We start from the raw sequence: 24,861 nt of genomic DNA, 5'->3' as shown, positions 1-24,861 counted from the left end.
ACAATGATGTTATCAGTAGCCACCATGACAATTGCTGGAAGCAAATCTTTAAAACATTTCCTACACTAGTCACAGACAAAACGTAGCAGCCACAATTTGCTGAAGATCAAAGAAAACCTCACCAAGTTACACTACCTCCGCATCCATAGAGATATCATGTCACATCCATAGACATTTCATGTCACGTGTCTTCAAACCGAAACATGACTGGAAAACCAAATCACTGATCACCTTGCTTTTGCACTAGCACAAGCCAGATAATTTAAGCATAAATCCTCTGTCATAAATACATCAAAGAGCCCCTTCAATTGTATTTCCACTGCAATAATAAGAGAAAAGATACCTGTTTCTAGTGAATGAAGCCCTCAGCAAAATCGAATCTTGTAAACACTAAACTTGGTCATCACAGAGTATGTAATAGCTTAGCATAGAAATGCAGAGAAGAAAAGCATTTAACTGCAAAATAATAAGTTGTTTAACAAAGGTCACACGCATACCAAACAGACAACAACAATGTGCTCACTTCAACCACGAGATTGAGTATTTGTACATATTAACCAGAGAGACGCATGCTGAATGCACCAAAGCCCATGTGAATATGCTGATGGGAGAAAAAGATCCCAACGAAGTTTAAAAATGTAAGAATGGCATCCTCATTTTAAGAATTGTAAATCAGAATTGATGTTGAGACTACAATATACACTGACAAGGAGTCAAGCGCTGAACTGTACACAACTAGCTGATTGGCATCTGTTACGGTGTCCTTGATCATAGCATATCACACGCACACGATGCTGCGATTGCTAATGCTGCACCGAAAGATATATTAAGAACATTGACAACATCATTGTTTAGCTGCACACGAGAGAAAACCGTGTTATCACCAAAAAAATGTAGGCAAGACGAGATAACAAGCCAAAAGCAAAAACATACCCATTCAAAACCCTTTTTATCCTGCAGTGTAGCCCCAGCATAGCTCTCTATAAGGTTTGCAACTTGTGATCCAATGATGCAAATCAAAGCATCTCTGGCTGTCACCTGGTAGCACAACTCTTTATTTGTCATCAACGTTGCACATCACAAAAGTACGCAAAGTTAAGGTGGTGAAGGGAGAGGTAACTCAAACCTGGCTAAGATTGTACGCAAGGGCGCAGAATAGGAGAGAGGCACTCAGACCAGCAAGTGTTCCTTCTAAGCTTACTGCTCCCTCGGTCCCTCTAGGAACCACTTCCAGTGTGGTTACCAGGTAACTGTTTAAAATGTAAAGAGCTCCTAAGGTGAAATTAAAACACTTGAAATGATTGAGACTCCTAAGCGAAAGACAAAAGGTTACGTGGTTGTTCCGTAGGCTTTGCCAATCTCACTCGAGACCGTATCGCTTAATTTGGTTGCAAAACTTGCTGCAAAACCTAGTTGCCACAAATAGGAGAAATCTGACCCCCCTAAGCCTATGATTGCAGCAATTGCACATGCGATTCCAGCCGCACCTGAACCCCAAACACTTGAAGGACCTCGTTTTCCACTCCTCTTCTCAGCAATTCCTTCTTTCTCTTTTTGCTTTATTTTGACTTTGGTTACCCCGGTTCCCTGAAACAAGCATCAAAACCCCAAATTAGGACAAACGAAATAAATAATCACTTTTCAAAGTTAACCTCCCCATGTAAAGTTTCTATTGCTTTCACTATGTTCGTCTCATCATAGTTGTTCCTATTTCAAGCACATAACCACTCCTATTACAAATTGATGACATGGATGATGGCGTGCCCAGCTGGAAAGAACTGGCCACCAAGATAAGGGGTTGAAGAACCCAGACAAACTGAACCCAAAAAGTCTGGCCAAGGGGCCTAGAACAAAAGGGGGGTTGAGCTTTTGATAAACCTAACCCTAACAACTTATGGAGCACCGGCCGAGGGGCCTAAAACCCAAAAATACCTTAGTGTATTGTTTCAGATAGACCCCACATTTACGGGCTTCTTTTGGAGAGCAATGTGTGAGAATTGGGTACTTTACTCTTTGTCGTTTCATCCACAGACAGATGGGCAATCAAAGATCACCAACTCCGAGGTATTAGACTTGTTGGCAATGTTGTATCTTTGAAAATAAGTCTCAAATAAGAGAAATATTTGGCACTAGTGGAGTTTGCTTACAACACCATTGTTCACACATCGACAAGGAAGGCACCATTTGAGAGTGTCAAGGGGGCAAGAAAGTTCTCCCCACAGGACAAGATTTTTCAAGATATACCTTCATAAGTTCAGAAAAGTCAAAACTCACGAATTATAAGAGGGAATAAAGCTCATAAAACTATAAAAGTAAGGGACACAAGAAAAGACAATTATTTTAAAAAAATAACTAATTTACTTCATTTGCTACGAAACAAAACTAGATAAAACAAAACATTATTAACTTAAAAATGTTTTTAGAAAACGCATACGCAAAATAAGTTGACGTAGCTTACTTGGCTAAAACTTAAAACAAGTACTCAACTTTAAACAAAAAAGGATAAGGCATCTTAAAACTTAATCCTAGAAATCAAACTTCACACAACTACTTTTGTCACGTGACACATCCAACCCTATGTGTCCGTGGACAAGCTACAGCATAACAGGGTTCAGTCAGTCCAGTCAGCCTAGATTTTGAAGTGATCTGGCACTTTGGTGAGTCTATTCATAGACCGTGCGTGCCCAGTCACTTAGCATAGATGCATATCCTATGGTTGCACACAGCATGATCATCAGTAATCCCATCAGAATCAATTAGGGGAATTTTCCAGTGCATTTAGCCTATTTTTGACATTTTTCACTTATTTATTTTTAAGTGACTTCCCAACAAAAGTAGGTAGGGCAATTTTGCTACGAAAATATATAAGCAAATCCAAGTTAGCACTAAATGGCAAAAGAGGCAGCAGGAGCTCCCCGCTCAACAGGCACCTTCTCAGCAGGAACCATCAAGAACCCTTCAATCACCCCATTAGACTTGGCGTTTTTCCTCCACAACCCTAGCGTTTTCTGGAACATCGTCAAACCCCAACCTGTCTAGCGTTTCCAGCTTTGTAGTGATCGCCATCATTCCTAGATCCCTAGCGTTTTTGCTAGGGCTACCCAGATGAACCAGCGTTTTCATTTTCAGCCTGAAGTGAAGCCTTTAGCATTCCACACAGCAGCAAATTCAGCCCTAGTTGATTGCAGAAGATAGTCATTTTCAGCCCTCAAAAACACAGCCAAAACAGTCATTTTCAGCCACCGAAATCAGTCCCAAATTTTCAGCCATAGCGTTTTTATGGACAGCTGATAGAAGGTCGCATATTTCAGCCCTAAAGTCGTCGTCGTCACTGGCATAGTCCCAAGTTGCATCAGTCCATTGCATCGTCATTGTACCACTTTGTGCAATCAATAAGTAGACCACTCTCACCGACGAGAGTGGGGCCTTTGGAGGAGGGTTTTTACAACGTCTCTGGTGTCGTATCTCTCTTCTCTCTATCTCTCAATCTCATACACTTGCACGCACAGTGTCCATTCACTTTATTTGTGATCATAGCATTCTCTCATTAAGAACGGAAAGCTCTACCTTCCATAAGAACAAAAGGAACCTTGAGCACAGTTCGGAGCACTCATCTTGAGCAAAGCGCAAACAATCATTCCGCTGCACCTAACATTGGTATCAAAGCTTTGGCAGTGTTCTTTATCACTCAAGGAAAGAACCACAAGAATTTTTTTGCTTGTTGCGGTCGCACGAACCCAAGTTCGCTTGGGCGTGTCGATTCTTAATCGTGTTGTTTGAAGAGTGACAGGAATCCCAAGAAAGAAGGGCTTGTCCAACCTCCCCTTGTGTCTCTTTTCACTCACTGAGAGCGGACCGTGCACTTAGCGGCCGGCCAATCGACGTGAGGTGGGAAAAAGCAACCTTGGTGTGAGCGCAAGGCCGCGAAGGGGTGCGCCCACAAAAAGGAGTAGAACTCGGGTGGAGAGAAGATCCTTCTCAAACACGGTTTGCAAGCGAAAGAAAACCTCAAGAACCAAAGAGCCCAAGACCCTCAAGAACCCAAGTTCCTCGTGAACTTAAGAACCAAAGATCATAGTGCATGGCCGTAACCCGAAGCGGAATGGATACTTCGCATACAGGTGATGAGCATGAGAGAGGCGGAGAAGATTTTTCCCCACCATGAGATTTTTTCGACCCTCCCCCTTCGCCATCTACGCCACGAGTTGTATTAACTCCTATGGAGATGATGGTCAAGTCAATGATAAACATGATGCTGGCACAACAAGAACGAAATGAAAGAAATGCAATACAACAACAAGAAGCGAATCGAGTTGCGTTCGCACAACAAGAAACCAATCGCCATGGTTTCGAACGCGAGCGCGATGAAAGAAATGAACGAAAAGCAAAAAGGAAGGCCGAGCGTGCAACTCAAAGAGAGCTACGCACTCAAGAATTGCTTTGACAAGTGCTAGCCTCGAAGACCGAACCACCCAAAGATCGTGGGAGTTCCTCAAGTGGTGCAAGCCACGATGCGGATTCCAACCATCCAGTCACAGAGAAGTTGACTTTCAATAAGTATGACGGTCAGATGGATGCTACGGTTATTCATTCTTGGTTGCATCAATTTAATGTTTATTTTGCGACAACTAAGAAGACATGAAATAGCAAAGTTTTTGTTAGGTGCAGCGGAATGAATGTTGTATTTTCTCAAGATTAGTGATCTTTATTGCTCAAGGTTCCTTTTAGTTCTTAGGGAAGGAGAGAGCCTTCCGTCTAGTGGAGAGTGCTATGATCACGAACAAAGTGAGTGGATATTGTGCGTGCAAGTGAATGAGACTGAGAGAAGGAGAGAGAAGAGATACGACACCGAGAGGTTGTAATACCCTCCTCCGAAGGCCCCACTCTCGTCGGCGAGAGCGGTCTACTTTGATTGCACAAAGGTGTACAATGCGTATGCAATGGATTGATGCAGTGGGACTATGCCGATGGCGATGACGGTGATGGCGACGACGACTCGATGGCTGAATCTGTGATCTTCTTTGGCTGAATTTGTGGACTGTTTTCGGGGCTGAAAATGACTGTTTCTTGCTGCGTTTATGGCTGAAAATAATCCGCTATGTCGGGGGTCGTGCTGAGGATGAAAACGCTGATGCTGCTGGCTGGAATTTCTGCAAATCTGCAAGATAGGGCAGCGTTTTTAATGGGCTGCCAACCTGCTGCAAAAACGCTATAAGGCTGAGGTCTTCATGCTGATAAAACTCCACAAAATGCTGAAGTTCTGTTGTGGATGCCTAGCGTTAGTGAAGGCTGAAAAACGCTGATGGGGATCACGTAAAAACGCCAGGTTCAGGTGCTTCTCGGCGATGGTTTGCTGTAGGGGAGAAACGCCAAAGGGTGGATCTTGTAGGCGAGGCTTCTTGTGAAGAAAACGCCAAGGGAAGGTTGGTCTAATGCTGAGGGGGGGGTACTGCTGAGAAGTTGCCTGTTGAGCGGGAAGCTCCTGCTACCTCTTCTGCTAGAAAGTGCTAACTTGGGTTTGCTTATATATTAACTTAGCAAAATTGCCTAACCTACTTTTGTTGGAAAGTCACTTAAAAATAATAAGTGAAAATACCAACAAATAGGAAAATAGGCTAGATGCACTGGAAAATTCCCCTAATTGATGCTAATGGATTCTGATGGGAATTCCGATGATCATGCTGTGTGCAACCGGAGGATATGCATCTATGCTAGGTGACTGGGCATGCACGGTCTATGAATAGACTCACAAAATTGCCAGATCACTGCTAATCTAGACTTGACTGAACTCACTGAACCCTGCTGTGGTGTAGCTTGTCCAGACTCCACGGACACATAGGGTTGGGATGTGTCACGTGACATCCCCTCCTTTTCAAAGTGAGGTACTAGTACCGAACTGTATGGCGTCGAAGGAGATCGCCAACAGTATCCAGAATCTTGGAAGGGACTCTTCGCCGGCCCACTCTGTTGTGTGGGTCGTGCGGTACTTGAACTTCATAAAGGTCTGCAACGCTTGCTTCTTTGGGCCGCACCGAAAGCGACACAAAGTCTTCTGTGGCTCCTTCCTTGCTTCAACTTCGTCTAGAGACCTGCTTCGTTTGTCTTCAAGAATCTCCATGGCTGAAAATTCCTGAAACCATCTCCAACACAAAACCATGAACATACCCATTCCATGGAAAGTGAAGGAAATAAATCTTGTCTTCTCTAAAGACTGTGTATGCAATGTAGATGAACATAGAGACAGAGTGACAACCCGTTCATCAAACACATGCGATCGAATCTTTTCTATATGATCGAAATCAATCAACTGTGGCAAATCACAATGAAAATGCCCATGCTTGGTGCTCATACTATCATGTGCTCGTTTGGAAACTGTGTCATGCCAAGGAAGAGACATGGAATGTGACTTCCTGACATACAAATTTTTCAACTGTTCATGAACAATCCGCATACATTCGTGCTCATCCATGAAAGAAACGTGCTCAACATACAATATGTCATGCCTAGTAAAAGGGATCACATAACGATGAGGGTTCTGAGAAGTCTGCGAGGTACTTGTGGAAGTCTTGTTCTCCTTAGGCTTTCCCTTGTTGTGCTTCATCTCGTGGGCGAGAGCAATTGCTACCGCTTTGTTGAGATCGATTGGATCGAGTACCTCCACATCATACTTGATATACTTGTCCAATCCATAAAGAAATGCCTCCTTGCGCTTCGCATCCGATTTGCGTAATTGAGTGCCGAGCTGCAAAACACGATTAGAGAAAGACATAACCGGCATACCGTTTTGCTTGAGAGCTCGCCAATCGTCCTTCAATCGTGCAAGGTACTGAGGTGGCACAAACCGCGCCTTGAGCTTGTCTTGGAAATCAGCCCAACTAAAAGAGAGGGGCGTGAAATTGCGGCTGCCTCTAGGTGCGCGGCTAGCTATGCCTCTTGCCATGCCTGGTACCAATTAATGGCATCATCGGCAAGGTACATAGCTGCCGTCAAAACTTTGCTATTGCCTGTTTTCTTAGTTGTCGCAAAATAAGAATTAAATTGATGCAACCAAGAATGAATAACAGTAGCATCCATCTTACCATCATACTTACTGAAAGTCAACTTCTCTGTGACTGGATTGTGTGAATCCGCATCGTGGCCTGCGCCACTGGACGAACTCCCATGATCTTTGGGTGGTTCGGTCTTCGAGGCGAGGACTTGGGCAAGCAATTCTTGAGTGCGTAGCTCTCGTCGAGCTTCACGCTCGGTCTCCATAGCCAATCTATGAGCAACACGATCGGCCTCCAAGGCTGCGTTTCTTGCTGCCGCTTCTTCCTTCCTTAGTTCTTTTCTTTCTTTTCTTGCATCGCGCTCGCGTTCTAAAGCAAGGCGCTTGTCTTCCTGTCTATCCATCATGGCCATCATCTGCTTCATCATTGCCTCCATAGGGTCTAGTGCACTTGGTGGCGTAGATGGCGAAGGGGGAGGGTTGAAGAAATCATCTCCGGGTGGGGACGAGTCTTCGTCGCCTCTCTCATGCTCATCACCTGTATGCGAAGTATCCATTCCGCTTCGGGTGACGACCATGCACTAAGATCTTGGGGTCTTAAGCTCGCGAGGAGCTTGGGTTCTTGAGGGTCTTAAGGTTCTTGAGGTCCTTGATTCGTGAGAATCTTGGGTTCTTGAGGTTCTTGAGCGGTTCTTTCGCTTGCAAATCGCGTTGGAGAAGGATCTTCTCTTCGCCCGAGTTCTACTCCTTTCTACGGGCGCACCCCTTTGGCGGCCTTGCACTCACACCAAGGTTACTTTTTCCCACCTCACGTCGATTGGCCGGCCGCTAAGTGCACGGTCCGCTCTCAATGAGTGAAAAGAGACACAAGGGGAGGCTGGACAAGCCCTTCTTTCTTGGGATTCCTGTCACTATTCAACAAAACACGATTAGGAATCGCCACGCCCAAGTAAACTTGGGTTCGTGCGACCGCAACAAGCAAAAAAAATTCTTGTGGTTCTTTCCTTGAGTAATGCAAAACACTTCCAAAGCTCTGATACCAATGTTAGGTACAGCGGAATGAATGTTGTATTTTCTCAAGATTAGTGATCTTTATTGCTCAAGGTTCCTTTTAGTTCTTAGGGAAGGAGAGAGACTTCCGTCTAGTGGAGAGTGCGTGCAAGTGAATGAGACTGAGAGAAGGAGATAGAAGAGATACGACACCGAGAGGTTGTAAAACCCTCCTCCAAAGGCCCCACTCTCGTCGGCGAGAGTGGTCTACTTTGATTGCACAAAGGTGTACAATGCGTATGCAATGGACTGATGCAGTGGGACTATGCCGATGGCGACGACAGTGATGACGACGACGACTCAATGGCTGAATCTGTGATCTTCTTTGGCCGAATTTGTGGACTGTTTACGGGGCTGAAAATGATTGTTTCTTGCTGTGTTTATGGCTGAAAATGATCGGCTATGTCGGGGGTCGTGCTGAGGATGAAAACGCTGCTGCTGCTGGCTGGAATTGCTGCAAATCTGCAAGATAGGGCAGTGTTTTTAATGGGGTGCCAACCTGCTGCAAAAACGCTATAAGGCTGAGGTCTTCATGCTGATAAAACTCCACAAAATGCTGAGGTTCTGTTGTGGATGCCTAGCGTTAGTGAAGGCTGAAAAACGCTGATGGGGATCAAGTAAAAACGCCAGGTTCAAGTGCTTCTCGGCGATGGTTTGTTGTAGGGGAGAAACGCCAAAGGGTGGATCTTCTAGGCGAGGCTTCTTGTGAAGAAAACGCCAAGGGAAGGTTGGTCTAATGCTGAGGGGGGGGTACTGCTGAGAAGTTGCCTGTTGAGCGGGAAGCTCCTGCTACCTCTTCTGCCAGAAAGTGCTAACTTGGGTTTGCTTATATATTAACTTAGCAAAATTGCCTAACCTACTTTTGTTGGAAAGTCACTTAAAAATAATAAGTGAAAATACCAACAAATAGGAAAATAGGCTAGATGCACTGGAAAATTCCCCTAATTGATGCTAATGGATTCTGATGGGAATTCCGATGATCATGCTGTGTGCAACCGGAGGATATGCATCTATGCTAGGTGACTGGGCATGCACGGTCTACGAATAGACTCACAAAAGTACCAGATCACTGCTAATCTAGACTTGACTGAACTGACTGAACCCTGCTGTGGTGTAGCTTGTCCACGGACACATAGGGTTGGGATGTGTCACGTGACATCTTGACGGCAGCTATGTACCTTGCCGGTGATGCCATTAATTGGTACCACGCATGGCAAGAGGCACAGCTAGCCGCGCACCTAGAGGAAGCCAACGAATTCACGCCCCTTTCCTAGACAAGCTCAAGGCGCGGTTTATGCCACCTCATTACCTCGCATGATTGAAGGACGATTGGCGCGCTCTCAAGCAAAATGGCATGCCAATCATGTCTTTTTCTAATCGTGTTTTGCAGCTAGGCACTCAATTACGCAAATCGGATGATGAGCACAAAGAGGCTTCTCTCTTTGGATTGGACGAGTATATCAAGTACGATGTCGAGGTGCTCGATCCAATCGATCTCAACAAGGCGGTAGCGATTGCTCTCGCACAGGAGATGAAGCACAACAAGGGAAAGCCTAAGGAGAACAAGACTTCCACAAGTACCTCGCAGACTTCTCAGAACCCTCAAAACGGTAAGAACGGTAAGAATGGTAACTCTTCTAACCAATCTTCCAACAGTCTCTCATCAAAGAATTCTTCCAATGAATCTAAGGGTAAGGCTAACACAATTGCTAAACCTAAGCTTACTCCAGATGAAAAGGTAGCACAAGGAATTGTAGGAGGATACATCACGTCGGAAGAGCAAAGCACTTATTCTAAGGAAGGTCGTTGTTTTCATTGTCACATTAAGGGTCACATAAAAAGAACATGTCCTAAACTTGAATCGAATGAATCTAAAGAATCCACAGAACCCACTTCCTCTGTCAATGCAATTAATGATAACACGTGTGCCCCAAGTTTCTCATGACCCTCCCATTGATGATTCTCTCATTAAATGTTATGGTCGTACGTTGGGGCAACGTTTTGTCATATTGTTTGAGCCCGGTAGTATGCATGATGTGATCAGTCCCTCTCTTGTTGAGAGAGCCCGCCTCGAACTTAGTCCGAGATCTCCTATCGAGATCTCTGGCTTTGTTTTCGGTATGGACGCTCTCATCACGGAGGAGTGCCTTGATATGTTCTTTGGAATTCAACAAGCTGCCTTCACTAGACGATTTGTTGTTTCTCCTCTCTCAAGATGTGATATGATTTTGGGCATTCAATGGTTTCGTGATAATAACCCTCTCATTGATTTTGAGGCTAACACTTTCACTCTCAATGCCAAAAGTGATTCTCCCATTGTCATTCATGGAGAGGACATTGTTCATTCTCCATCTCTCATTGCTAATATGCAGGACAAGATTCAACAGATTCATGCGACAGAGACTCTCTCAGTCTCTTTTTCTCCAAAGCATGACACACAGGATTTGCATGATTGTGATCAGCATGATGATTTGGATGATAAAGACAAGCATGATGATTTGCATGATCAAGATGTGATTTCTCACAAACATGATGATTTGCATGCAGAAGATGTGATTGTTCACAAGGATGATGTGTTAGTTGATGCTTTTTCTAGCGAAGCTAACCCCGTTGCAGATTCGATCAATCACGAAGGATCAATCTTGGCTCTCGAGCCTAGGTCCAAAGAACCCTCACAGGAAGTATTATGTGTTCGCATGATTGATACGCACGCATTGTTCGAGTGTTTCATTCGTAATCGTTTCCTATATTTTAGTCAACGTCTTTATGTGATCACTTTTCCTAGGCATGACATATTGTACATTGAGCACGTTTCACTCATGGATGAGTACGAATATATGCGGATTTTTCATGAAAAGCTGAAAGGTATGTATGTAAGGAAGTCACATTCCATGTCTCTTCCTTGGCATGACACACTTTCCGAACGAGCACATGAAAGTATGAGCACCAAGCGTGGGAATTTCCATTGTGTTTTTCCACAGTTGATTGCTCTGGATCATAAGAGAAAGATTCAATCTCATTGTTTGCATATGTTTGATGAACGGGTTGTCACTCCATCTCTATGTTTATCTACATTGCATACACAGTCTTTAGCGAAGACAAGATTTTTTCCACTCACTTTACATGGAATAGGTATGTTCATGGTTTTGTGTTGGAAATGGTTTCAGGAATTTTCAGCCATGGAGATTCTTGAAGAAGAAAGAAGCAGGACTCTAGACGAAGTTGAAGCATCGAAGGAGCCTCAGAAGGCTTTGTGTCGCTTTCGGCACGGCCCAAAGAAGCAAGCGTTGAAGACCTTTATGAAGTTCAAGTACCGCACGACCCACACATCAGAGTGGGCCGACGAAGAGTCCCTTCCAGGATTCCGAATGCTATTGGCGATCTCCCTCGACGCCATACAGTTCGGTACCAATACCTCACTTTGAAAAGGAGGGGATGTCACGTGACACATCCAACCCTATGTGTCCGTGGACAAGCTACAGCATAACAGGGTCCAGTCAGTCTAGATTTAGAAGTGATCTGGCACTTTTGTGAGTCTATTCGTAGACCGTGCATGCCTAGTCACTTAGCATAGATGCATATCCTCTGGTTGCACACAGCATGATCATCAATAATCCCATCAAAATCCATCAGAATCAATTAGGGGAATTTTCCAGTGCATTTAGCCTATTTTTGACATTTTTCACTTATTATTTTTAAGTGACTTCCCAACAAAAGTAGGTAGGGCAATTTTGCTAAGAAAATATATAAGAAAACCCAAGTTAGCACTAAATGGCAAAAGAGGCAGCAGGAGCTCCCCGCTCAACAGGCACCTTCTCAGCAGGAACCATCAAGAACCCTTCAAGCACCCCATTAGACTTGGCGTTTTTCCTCCACAACCCTAGCGTTTTCTGGAACATCGTCAATCCCCAACCTGTCTAGCGTTTCCAGCTTTGCAGTGATCGCCATCATTCCCAGATCCCTAGCGTTTTTGCTAGCGCTACCCAGATAAACCAGCGTTTTCATTTTCAGCCTGAAGTGAAGCCTTTAGCATTCCACACATCAACAGATTCAGCCCTAGTTGATTGCAGAAGATAGTCATTTTCAGCCCTCAAAAACACAGCCAAAACAATCATTTTCAGCCACCGAAATCCGTCCCAGATTTACAGCCATAGCGTTTTTATGGACAGCAGATAGAAGGTCGCATATTTCATCCCTAAAGTCGTCGTCGTCATCACCGGCATAGTCCCAAGTTGCATCAGTCCATTGCATCGTCATTGTACCACTTTGTGCAATCAATAAGTAGACCACTCTCACCGACGAGAGTGGGGCCTTCGGAGGAGGGTTTTTACAACGTCTCTGGTGTCGTATCTCTCTTCTCTCTATCTCTCAATCTCATACACTTGCACGCACAGTGTCCATTCACTTTGTTTGTGATCATAGCATTCTCTCATTAAGAACGGAAGGCTCTACCTTCCATAAGAACAAAAGGAACCTTGAGCACAGTTCGGAGCACTCATCTTGAGCAAAGCGCAAACAATCATTCCGTTGCACCTTACAACTTCTAAAGGAACAAATTCTTAATTCATAACGCAAGCTAAATATGAAATTGAAAAATGAACACTACTACAAACCTACGAAGAAGAGGCTGCAAATAACCAAAGATGTACAAAGATTCAAACTTGCCAATATGTGAATATTGGAGCTACTGCTGGGGACTTTGAATGCCATATGAACCCCTTAGCAAGATTCTCATCAATATTTTTCCGTAATTCTACCAATTCATCTTGAGATAGCTTGTATATTGGGCCAAAAGAGGGTTGGGTTCCCTCCTGAAGCTCTATAGCACAATCATAGGGTCGATGCTCCGGTAAGAGGTCTGCATTCTTCTTCTCAAAAACATCATTGTAATCTTGATCTTGACGTGGTAATGCCTCCATGATTTTTGTTGTCGACGTGTCGGTTGGTGTTGCAAATATCAGGAAAGTTGGATACTTTTTGGCCGCACGCATGAAGCCTTCGCTTCAAGATATATAGGCCTATTATGCCTTCTCTTCTTCTTTTGGACTTTTCGTGGATCAATTCTCTAAGTCCTCCAATCGATGTCAAGATTATGTAATTCAAGCCACGGTAGCCCAATAACAATTGGGTTGCTTGGGATTTGTATAACATTGAACGCTATTCTTAAAACATGCTCCTGCAATGTTACTTCTATGGGGCGAGTTTCATACCTGACATACCCTGAAGCGAGGGAACGACCATCAATGACTTCTACAGTTGCTGGATTAGACTTCTCCACAAGTGGTATGCCTTGTTCTTTTGCAAATTCTTTGTCCATGAAGCACGCCGTTGCGCCTGAATCTAGTAATGCTTCACAATCCATGTGCCTACCCGGCATATGGATCTTGATTGGTAGCATAAAACTTGAAGTGGAATCAACGGGAAGAAAGAGACCTTTTTTTGCTTGTCTTTTGTCCAATCGGTCGGTCTCTATTGGGGTTGGACGTCCATGTTTTTCGAACACGTTGAGGCCATTGCACCATGAACCTTCATCCTTCTCTTCCTTGGACACTGTTGAACTATGTGCCCCTACTCTCCACAATACATACATAAGCCATTAATGTGTCGCCTTTGCTTCTCCTGGGCTGAGAGAGGTTGAAATCAATTTGCATGGGCTCAATGCTTGATTCATGGCCCTGTTGAGGTGTGTAGCCATTATGTGTCACTTTTGTTTGGGGTCGCAATGGTGCCCCAAGACATCTCTCTTGTCTCCTCTCAAATAGTCGATTATCACATTCTATTGCTTGAGAGATGAACTCGCTTAGTGTGTGAACCTTTGGCATAGTCAATAAAAGATCTTTTACGTCATCCTTTAATCCCCACCGAAATTGGCTAATGAAATATTCCTTATGCCAAGTCAGATCACAAGTGAGCTGTTGAAATTCGGATGCATAGACGGATGCAGGTCTTAATCCTTGGCAGAGATTTCTAAGTTTGGTTTCAGCAACCCTTGCTCTATCAGTATCCCCAAAGGTTGTAGAGAACTCCCGCACAAAAGCTTCAAAGTCGTGAAGAAGAGGAGATTCTTTTTCAAGTAAGGGACCAAACCAAGAGAGAGCCGTACCCGAGAGGAGGGTCCCAATAAGGCCTACTTGAGAGGCATCATCTGGATAACGCTCTCGTTGCATTCGAATGAAGAGACGTACTTGTTGGAGAAAACCTCTAAACTTTGATCTAGTCCCATCAAATTTTTCAGGCATGCTGACCTTCGCCTCCTTCTTATGTTGTTGAGAATAGCTAGATCTTGCAGCTTGTGCTTGATGTGTGCTTGTCTCTTGAAGCTCTTGAATTTGACGTTGAAGATTTTGCAACGCCGATCCCAAGATTAGGGGTTGCCCTGCTTGAAGTTGAGCGTTACTCTCGCGAAGTTCTTGTAATTGAGCTTGGATGCTTTGCAATGTGTTGATAACACCTTCCATCGTCGGCTCCATGATGGCTTGAGAAGATTAAGAGATGGTAGTCTTGCCAAACTGTTATGAGCGCGTATAGAGCTAGAAGAGAGCAAGAGGAGGCGCTCACACTATACAAGAACTTGGGACTTGATGATAAGCTTAATATTGATTACAAGACTTAATACTTTATTAAGAGAGCTAGATACAAGACTTGGATTACATGACTTGAGTACAAGACAAGGCTTGATTGCAAGGACAAGACTTGAACATAAGACAAGAACTAGAAGAGGGCTTTCCTCATAGGAGCCTCACAATTGGTGTTTGCGAGACTGAGGGGCTTGTGGCCCAAGACCCTATTTATACTAGTGCTTGAGGAGGTTAGGACTTTCTAGGTTCTTCTTGAGGAGGTTAGAATCTTCTAGAACCTTCTTGATCCTTCTAGTTCTTCTAGAACCTTCTAGATCCTTCTTCAACTTTCTAGAGCTTTCCAGAAACTTCTAGATTCTTCCAGAATCTTCTCCATGCTTCTAGAAACTTCTAGAATCTCCTTGATACTTTTAGAACTTCTAGAATCTTCTAGATCCTTCAAGATTCTTCTAGAGCCTTCTAGCAATGATGTAGGCGATGACATAGGCAATGATGCAGGCAGCGATTGACTCTCAAGTATCCATGACAACTGCTCGAGAAATCTTGGATTCTTTTGTATAGTTCCCCAAAGCATAGATATTGTCGAATTGTTATAGGAATTGCAATGCTTTCTTCCGCCAATCTTCACGCAGAAAAGGTGAAAGATTTTACTGTCGTGCCGCCATCTTTGAAATCCTTTGGCTGGTTAGGTGAGTACCCCGGGTATAGATAATAAGGATAGCCATACGGGCTCCAATTATTGTACCCTGGTGGCGGTGGTGGTGGTGGGGGAGGTGGTGGCAACGTTGGTGGTTGAGGCGGTTGCACTGGATGAGGGTCAGACGGCTGCACCATATTTCTAAAGACTCCCCCCGATCGGAACAGGCAGTTGAGAAGGTTGACGGTTAGAGGCTCTCGAGACTCCTACTTCTGGTGCCGGAGGAGGTACAACCTGGGGCATCAGAGGAGGTAACATGTAATTGAGAAACTGTTGGAAACCTTGCAACATCGAGAGATTCTGTTGCGGATGCTGTGAAAGATTGTCGCGAAGCTCGTCGAGGAGAAACTGCAAGTACTTTGACGAATCCATAAACGCCATGGTGCTCAGTCTATTCTAGGTAGGATTGGTATGCTTTGAGAAAAGCACACAACTAGAGCTCCTATACCGGAGGGCACCACGTGCAATGGAAAAGAACGGACTGAATAGACCAGTGTCGAATCAATTGTGAACTGTGAACTATTTTGAAGTGAATTCTTGTGGTGTCGCGGTAGATTCTCGACTTGTCCGTTACACCAACAGCAAATCAAGACCAGCATTTTCGCTCAGGACCAGCCTAGCGTTTTTCAGCAAATCAGTCCTAGCGTTTTGCAGTTTGCAGATCAGCCCTGGCGTTAGCAGATCACAGAACCAGCTTGGCGTTTTTACATCAGATCAGGCCAAGCGTTTTTGCATCTTGCAAATACCTAGCGTCTTGCAGATTCCCAATGACAGATCAGCACATAGCATTAGTGTTTTCAGTTTTCAGCACTTAGACACCGCAGATCAAGTCCCAAACCTTGCAGATCTCACCTTCCCGCAGCAGATCCTTGCCGCACGGTCAAATCAGCCAGCGTATGCAGTTTCAGCCGCTATTCGCAGATTTCAGCATCTACGTTTTCAGTGCATAGTCGTCACGTCGTCGTCATCGCCGAGGTCACCGACATAGAGTCAAAATTTAGCAGATAGAAGATTTGCAGATTTCAGCCCCTAGCGTTTTCAGATTTCGGCCCGTCTCATCGTCGTCGACATCAACGGCAAGTCCATTGCATTTAGACCATTGTACGAGATTTGTGCAATCAATAGCATAGACCTCTCTCGCCATAGAGAGTGGGGCCCTTGGAGAAGGGTTTTACAACACTCTGGTGTCGTATTCTTCTCTCTCTCTCTCTCTCTCTCTCTCTCTCTCTCTCTCTCTCTCTCAGCACCTTCATTCACAGTGTTTACCCACTTTGTTTGTGATCATTTACACTCTCTCTCTAAAGGAACGGAAGGCTCTCCCTTTCGTATATAAAAGGAACCCTTGAGCACAGTTCGGAGCACTCATCTTGAGCAAAGTTCAATATTCACTTCCGCTGCACCTTACACCTTGAATCCTTTCCCATTGGTTGTGAAAATCATCCCTAGATCTTTCATGTAGTGGTCGTATGCAGCCCACATCGAGCAGGTTTTGGATCAATGCATCAAATCAAACCCAAAGAAGCTTCTTTTTGAAGAGTTGCAATGGCAGTAATACTGTCACGTGACACATCCAACCCTATGTGTCCATGGACAAGCTACAGCATAGCAAGGGTTCAGTCAGCCCAGTTAGTCTAGATTAGAAGTGATCTGGCACTTTTGTGAGTCTATTCGAAGACCGTGCATGCCCAGTCACTTAGTGTAGATGCATATCCTCTGGTTGCACACAGCATGATCATAAACATTCCCATCAGAATCCTTCAGGGGAATTTTCCAGTGCATTTAGCCTATTTTTGACATTTTCCACTTATTATTTTTAAGTGACTTTTGTTGGAAAGTAGGTAGGGCAAATTGAGTAAGTTTGTATATAAGCAAACCTAAACTAGCACTAAATGGCAGAAGAGGCAACAGGAGCCAAGCTCAGCAAGCAACTTCTCAAGCAAGACCTTTGCGGTTCTCCCCTCCAAGCAAAACTCAGCACCTAGCGTTTTCGTCATCAGCATCCACCATTGGCATTTTTCCTTCCAGCAAGAAGTACTCGCCAGCAAGCCCAGTCCATAGCGTTTCTGCAAAAAAGCATCATCGCCAAGCAAGTCCAAGCCTAGCGTTTTGCAAAGTTCCATCGCCGGCAGATTTTCCATGCTAGTGTTTTTGGTCCTTGCCGTCGCCAACAGTCCCCCGTGCCTAGCGTTTTTTATCCTAGCAGATTTAGCCCTAAAAGAGTAGCAGATTCAGCCCGGACAGACCATCAGTTTCAGCCCTTAAGAACATCAGTTTTCATCCCTAAGACCTACAGATTTTCAGCGACAAAGAGCAGCAGAATCAGCCCCAAAACCAGCGTTTTTGGATTTGTAGCAAATTTCAGCCCATAGCGTTTTTGGACAGCAGATAAAAGATTGCATATTTCAGCCCTTAGGTCGGTCTCGTCGTCCCCGTCATCATCGCCGACATAGCCTAGACTTGCATCAGTCACATGCATTCAGTTTGTACCAGTTTGTGCAAACATAAGTAGACCGCTCTCGCCATAGAGAGTGGGGCCTTCGGAGGAGGGTTTTACAACGTCTCTGGTGTCTATTCTCTTCTCTATCTCTCAATCTCATACACTTCCATTTACAGTGTCCATTCACTTGTTTGTGTCCATTGCACTCTCTCACTAAAGGAACGGAAGGCTCTCCCTTTCGTAAGTAAAAGGAACCTTGAGCACAGTTCGGAGCACTCATCTTGAGCAAAGCGCAAACATTCATTCCGCTACACCTGACATTGGTATCAGAGCTTTGGCAGTGTTCTGTATCACTCAAGGAAAGAACCACAAGAACCATAGAAATTTCTTTTGCTTATTGCGGTCGCACGTAACCCAAGTTCGCTTGGGCGTGTCGATTCCTAAACGTGTTTGTGAAGAGTGACACGAATCCCAAGAAAGAAGGGCTTGTCCAGCCTCCCCTTGTGCCTCTTTCACTCATTGAGAGCGGACCGTGCACTTAGCGGCCGGCCAATCGACGTGAGGTGGGAAAAAGCAACCTTGGTGTGAGCACAAGACCGCCAAGGGGTGCGCCCGCGGAAAAAAGTAGAACTCGGGTGAAGAGAAGATCCTTCTCAAACACAGATTGCAAGCGAAAGAAGAACCTCAAGACCCGCAAGAACCTCAAGAACTCAAGAACCCAAGAACCAAAACCCCCAAGAACCCAAGTTCCTCGTGAACTTAAGAACCCAAGACCACAAGTACCCACAAGAACCCACGACTTCAGAATGGTCATCACTCGAAGCGGAATGGATACTTCGCTTGGAGGTGATGAGCATAAGAGAGGCGAAGAAGAATTTTCCCCACCAGGAGGTTTTTCTGACCCTTCCCCATCTACGTGAAGGATTGCACTAACTCCTATGGAGGCTTTAGACCAGATGTTTATGGAAAGGAAGTTAGAACGCAAAGCAAGAAATGCAGAAAGAATGGCAAAAATGGAACGCAGACACGCAGAAAGAAGAGGAAAAAGAAAAGCAGAAATGGAGCGCAAACACCAAGAAAGAATGGCAGCCGCCGTCAAAGGAAAGAGCGACCAACACATGAAAGAATTCTTGCGACTCTTTTCTCAAGCTTAGACACAGATACAAGAGATTCGGGAAAAGGAGACTCTCTGAGTCTCTTCTTCTCCAAAGCATGACACACAAGATTTGCATAATGATAAGCATGATGATTTGAATGCCAATAATTTGCATGATGATAATGATAGGCATGAAGAATTGGATGACAATGACAAGCATGATGATTTGCATGATCAAGATGTGATTTCTCACAAGCATGATGATTTGCATGATGATCACAATGTGATTTCTCACAAGCATGATGAGTTGCATAAAGAAGATGTGATTTTTCACAAGAAGGATGATGTGTTAGTTGATACTTTCTCTAGTGAAGCTAACCTCGTTGCAGATTCAATCAATCACGAAGGATCGATCTTGGCTCTCGAGCCTAGGTCCAAAGAACCCCTTCAGGAAGAACCGATCTTGGCTCTCGAGCCTAGGTCCAAAGAACCCTTACACGAAGTATTTTATGTGTTCGCATGATTGATACGCACGCATTGTTCGAGTGTTTCATTCGTGATCGTTTCCTGATTTTAGTCAGCGTCTTTATGTGATCCCTTTTCCTAGGCATGACATTGTACGTTCAACACGTTTCACTCATGAATGAACACGAATATATGCGGATTTTTCATGAAAAGTTGAAAAGTATGCATTCAAGGACGTCACATTCCATGTCTCTTCCTTGGCATGACACATTCGTAGAACGAGCACATGAAAGTATGAACACCAAGCATGCGCATTTCCGTTGTGAATTGCCAATTGATTGCTCTAGATCAAAAGAGAAAGATTCGATCTCATTGTTTGCATGTGTTTGATGAAATTTGTCACTCCGTATCTATGTTCATCTACATTGCATGCACAGTCTTTAGAGAAGACAATATTTTTTCTAATCACTTTACATGGAATAGGTATGTTCATGGTTTTATGTTGGAAATGGTTTCAGGAATTTTCAGCCATGGAGATTCTTGAAGAAAAAAGAAGCATGACTCTCGACGAAGTTGAAGCATTGAAGGAGCCACAGAAGGCTTTGTGTCGCTTTCGGCGCGGCCCAAAGAAGCAAGCGTTGCAAACATTTATGAAGTTCAAGTACAGCTCGACCCACACATCAGAGTGGGCCGATGAAGAGTCCCTTCCACGATTCCGGATGCTATTGGCGATCTCCCTCGACGCCATACAATTCGGTACCAGTACCTCACTTTGAAAAGGAGGGGATGTCACGTAACACATCCAACCCTATGTGTCCGTGGACAAGCTACAACATAGCAAGGGTTCAGTCCGTCTAGTCAATCTAGATTAGAGGTGATCTGGCACTTTTGTGAGTCTATTCGTAGACCGTGCATGCCCAATCACTTAGTGTAGATGCATATCCTTTGGTTGCACATAGCATGATCATAAGCATTCCCATCAAAATCCTTCAGGGAAATTTTCCAGTGCATTTAGCCTATTTTACCTATTTTACCATCAGTTTCAGCCCTTAAGAACGTCAGTTTTCAGCCCTAAGACCTGCAGATTTTCAACGACAACAAGCAGCAAAATCAGCCCCAAAACCAGCGCTTTTGGATTTGTAGTAGATTTCAACCCATAGCGTTTTTGGACAGCAGATAAAAGATTGCAGATTTCAGCCCTTAGGTCGGTCTCGTCGTCCCCGTCGTCATCGCCGACATAGCCTAGACTTGCATCAGTCACATGCATTCAGTTTGTACCAGTTTGTGCAATCATAAGTAGACCGCTCTCGCCATAGAGAATGGGGCCTTCGGAGGAGGGTTTTACGTCTCTGGTGTCGTATTCTCTTCTCTATCTCTCAGTCTCATACACTTCCATTCACAATGTCCATTCACTTTGTTTGTGTCCATTGCACTCTCTCACTAAAGGAACGGAAGGCTCTCCCTTCCGTAAGTAAAAGGAACCTTGAGCACAGTTCGGAGCACTCATCTTGAGCAAAGCGCAAACATTCATTCCGCTGCACCTAACAAATACCCTAGAGGCAAGCCAGTCTGTGCATTGAAGTTTATCATCTGTTGTATAATCTATTTATGTAATGGAAAGCTAAATCCACTCCAGTAACAAGGTGAGGGGAGAGATCCCTCCATCGCTACCACCATCTCTCTGACTCTCTCTATCAAATCTACCTCTCTAGATATAGATCTATCTGATTCTATCATTCTCTATAGCAGATGCATATCTACAATTGCAGCAGGTACAAACCTCGCAGCTTTAGCGCAATATACTGATGTTTGAGTGATTGCCGAAATCACTGTTCAGAAGTGCTGTAACTGCATTTGCATGAACAGTAGCATATACTCACAATGTTTGAAGTACTACCACCTACAGAATTTCGACGGTTATTGGCTCATGGGGTTAATCATGGCATTTACTTGATGTGAGACCTGACAGCTCGCGTTGTGGATTGCTTAGACATACCTGTCGTAACTTAGAATTTTGAACAAATACCTACTTGTGGCGAAGGCCATTCCTGAATCTACTTTTTCAGAGAGGTTCTTTGACTGATTTTCTTCTTAAAAGAAAATCAATATGTTTACAAACTGTTAACAATTGAATTCCGGTGTAAGGTTCCCACGCTACTCTCTTTAGTCAACGTATATTCCTATATGTTCACAGAGACAAATACATGCAAATGAAAATTTTCACTTTAAGTGCTACACAAAGATCCATACAACAAAGGGGTCTTGAATATTCAATAGACCCAGTACATGCCAAGTGATTGCTTAGAATTCATGTGTATTTGTTCGACTTACTTCCTATTGAGGATAAACAGGTTTGCAACTGTCAACAATGCTACTAGATTACTAGAGGCACTAAAACACATTTGCAAAGAACGGTAAAGCAGGTCAACAGACTCTACAAACGAAGGAAAAAGTGATTGCATCAAAAGATTCCCACAATGACCTTCAACAGTCAGAACTCGCTTACCAAAATAAAGTAGACAACGAGGAGAAGAAAAGCTTGAGCGCCAAACGCTCTCCAGGTGACAGTACCAAGGAAGAAAGCACTGGCCATAGCAGGGATGGTGAGGCCAACACGCAGAGCAGGGAAGCCAACAACTAAAAATAAGGCATTGGAAGCCACAGAGGAGGTCCAAGTGGGAGGATCTTGCTGCAGGACCTCCATGATGCCATGGATCAAAATAGTGGGCAAACCTTGCGTCCCCATGGTCGCCGAACACTGGATCTTCGTCGTGGATGCTCTGTTTGTTCTGCGGATTGTCGGACCTAGATCGCACGGATTTACTACTGCGCTCCTATGTTTCAATCTGCTTAAGGTGGGTGCTTCGGTAGTTGGGGTACCCTCTTGCAGAGAAAAAATGAGGGAATTCTTCTTTCTGACCTTGTTGACGGACGATGGCTTGCCCCCTCCACGCAACCACAAAGAGCAGGTCTCTGCATTTCGCGTGGCTTGCAGACTTGAGCAAAACGATACCAATGTCCCCATAGTCGGGCACCCATTTCAAGCCCCTCGTCAAGCGAGGTCAAATTCAAATATAGTGACAGCAACCTCTAGCCCATTCAATAGTGACATTTGACAACTCAACTTTTTAAGCCCAAGGTTTGCCTCACGACTAGCCTCACGACTAAGTAACACATAACATTAAAGAGGGGGGTAAGGGGATCAAAGGTCGATAAGTCAATGCACGAAAGGCGGGAAGATCACAGCCTAAAAAGCTAAACTCGACCATGAATTAAACTCACACAGTGTTATAATGAAAGCTTATAAAAATGGCCAAGGGTACAACATGTGCACGCTGGTGAGATTTAGCTCATACGTCACAAAATTTGGGCCGTGAGATCCTGAGTTCAAAATCTGTTGACAGGGGGCACATTTTTCACATTGGACGGGTTTAATTTTGCCATGGTTTTCGTGTTGTTCGGGTTTAATCTACCTTGGCCTTCGCGCGTGGACTTCCCGATCGTCGATCCCATTACCCCTCCCTCTTTAATGCCTTGTGTCACTTAGTGTCGTGGCAAGGTTTGGGCTAGGGTAAAGGGGCCAGCCGCCACTAACTAAAAACTAGATCAGGCCTCAGTCGTCGTGCATCCTACTACAAGTAGAGTGTGCCTCCAAGGCTAGCATTGGACACGTGGAAATTGCAGTTTTTTAAGATACTTTGTTACATTTTTGGGGGTCATTAGCACCACCCCAACTACCCCTTCTATGGGTATACAAAAAATATCAAAAGAAGGGGTAAGATACAACTGGAAGCAATCCTTATATAACCAATGAGCGCCACATTGGGCAGCATCTTCGTGTACCACGGATCCACCCTCTCAAAGTGTGCCTTCACCAATAGATGTATGACGAGAGCCCAACATCAAAGCAAAAGCATGTGGTTCTTTTTGCCATCTGAGGCCAATACGATGCTCACCATTTGTTGCCTAGAAGCAACTTAGCATTTGCTTGCTTGCCATCTGCCACCAGGAAGTCGCCATTTGGCGCCCTTAAGTCTACCGCTAGGAAGTCTGTTCGCCATTTACCGCTAGTAAATCTGCTGGCCAAGAAGTGTGTCTCTACTGGGTACATACGCACAACCAACAACTAATCAATCTCTGTAAACCCATTCATACAAATGTGTGGAGATAACATTTTCCAATGCTTTAATAGAGCTCTTTCGCACACAGTTGTAGCTAATTTACTCAGCGTCCAATACTAACAACCCCAATTTTAAATGGTAGAGGTACACGAAGGGCTCCTCAAGAATAGGTGGTCGAGAAGCACGAGTAGAAGCTATGGTAGAGGGCAGCATTGCGAACAAGGGGTCATGCTCAGTGGAGATTGTTGATGGATGATGAGAATGGGAGCCTCCTCCCCCTGGTACCAGCTCGTAGGCGCCTCATCTTGCTCAATGGACAACCCATCTTATATTGAGGTGGCAAGTTGGTTTTTGCGTGGAAGTAATTGGTCACTTAACTAGAGGCTTGCCACTCGAGACAACTATCATCTTGCCCAATAGTTGGTTGGGGACAAGTGAAGACTGACATCCTTCAATAATAGTAACAACTGGCCGTTATTCGCCACTCAGTTTGCATTGCACCACAAGAGGAAGCCAACCCCTTGCACTTCAAGCAAAGGTCTGATTCCCAAAATAAGGGACTCAAGAAATAGCTTCACCAACTCAACAACTTCCAAACCTTAATGAAGACAAAGTAAGCAAACCGAAAATGTAAATGGCAAGGCGTACTATAAACACACCTTAATCTACATGATGGAAAATACATTTGAATCTTTTATAAACTAGTATAGCCGGCGGCTTTGCCGCCTCTCTCTCTCTCTCTCTCTCTCTCTCTCTCTCTCTCTCTCTCTCTCTCTCTCTCTCTCTCTCTCTCTCTCTCTCTCTCTCTCTCTCTGCGTCACTGTTTTCCCGGACGCTACAGGCGACACCCGTCGGATGAAGCAGCTTTCGACGCGTGGCAGGGGGGGAGCTCCCCCTGTATCTATTAGTATAGATAGGATAAAGGTGTTGAGAAGCGTGCGCTTACTTCTTGAATAAAGATCATTAACTTGATTAAAAAACACACCTGAATATGTATGAACAAGATATAAAGATAAACTTACTTCTTGAAAGGCTAATTGTTTTGAATGTTTTGAAGAAAACGTTCGTACTCCTTGACTGAGAACTTCTTCTTTTGAACACAGATGTGGTCTCTTCAAGGTCCGTTGATATCTTTTTCAAGACAGGAGATTCAATGTCGTTAGGGTGAGCTAATGTATTTCTTTCTATGGAAACTTGTGTGTTAGCTTTTGGTGGTGTGATGAGGGCTTTCTTTTTAGGATTTTTTGCATAGGAACAAAGGCTTAACATGCACCTTGTCACAACAACAGACTCATCAAAAGTGGGCTAGCTAGTAACTATGCATCTCGTTTCAACCCTTTCTTATGTTGTTGAAGGCTAACAGAGGAGTAGAATATCAGGGTAGGTGGGGGAAAGTGGGATGTGTAGTATTTGGTTGGTTTCAACTTTG

At 44.3% G+C, this 24,861-nt stretch overlaps 1 protein-coding gene across 1 annotated transcript; it reads right to left on the bottom strand.

Annotated features, from left to right (window-relative positions):
• Nucleotides 1-503: 503 nt before the first annotated feature.
• On the bottom strand, nucleotides 504-22,364 carry LOC147456999 (protein VTE6, chloroplastic-like). Its single transcript, XM_086512046.1, has 5 exons — nucleotides 21,818-22,364; nucleotides 1,334-1,587; nucleotides 1,127-1,250; nucleotides 934-1,038; nucleotides 504-855 (listed from the first exon to the last, which is right to left on the bottom strand). The coding sequence occupies exons 1-5, from the start codon at nucleotides 22,334-22,336 to the stop codon at nucleotides 769-771; spliced, it is 1,089 nt and encodes a 362-aa protein (XP_086368172.1). The 5' UTR covers nucleotides 22,337-22,364; the 3' UTR covers nucleotides 504-768.
• Nucleotides 22,365-24,861: the final 2,497 nt, after the last annotated feature.

The sequence above is a fragment of the Adiantum capillus-veneris genome, chromosome 5 (assembly GCF_014529385.1).
Source record: "Adiantum capillus-veneris isolate H3 chromosome 5, ASM1452938v2, whole genome shotgun sequence".
Classification (NCBI taxonomy): Eukaryota; Viridiplantae; Streptophyta; class Polypodiopsida; order Polypodiales; family Pteridaceae; genus Adiantum; species Adiantum capillus-veneris.
This window is presented reverse-complemented; position numbering and strand designations above follow the sequence as displayed.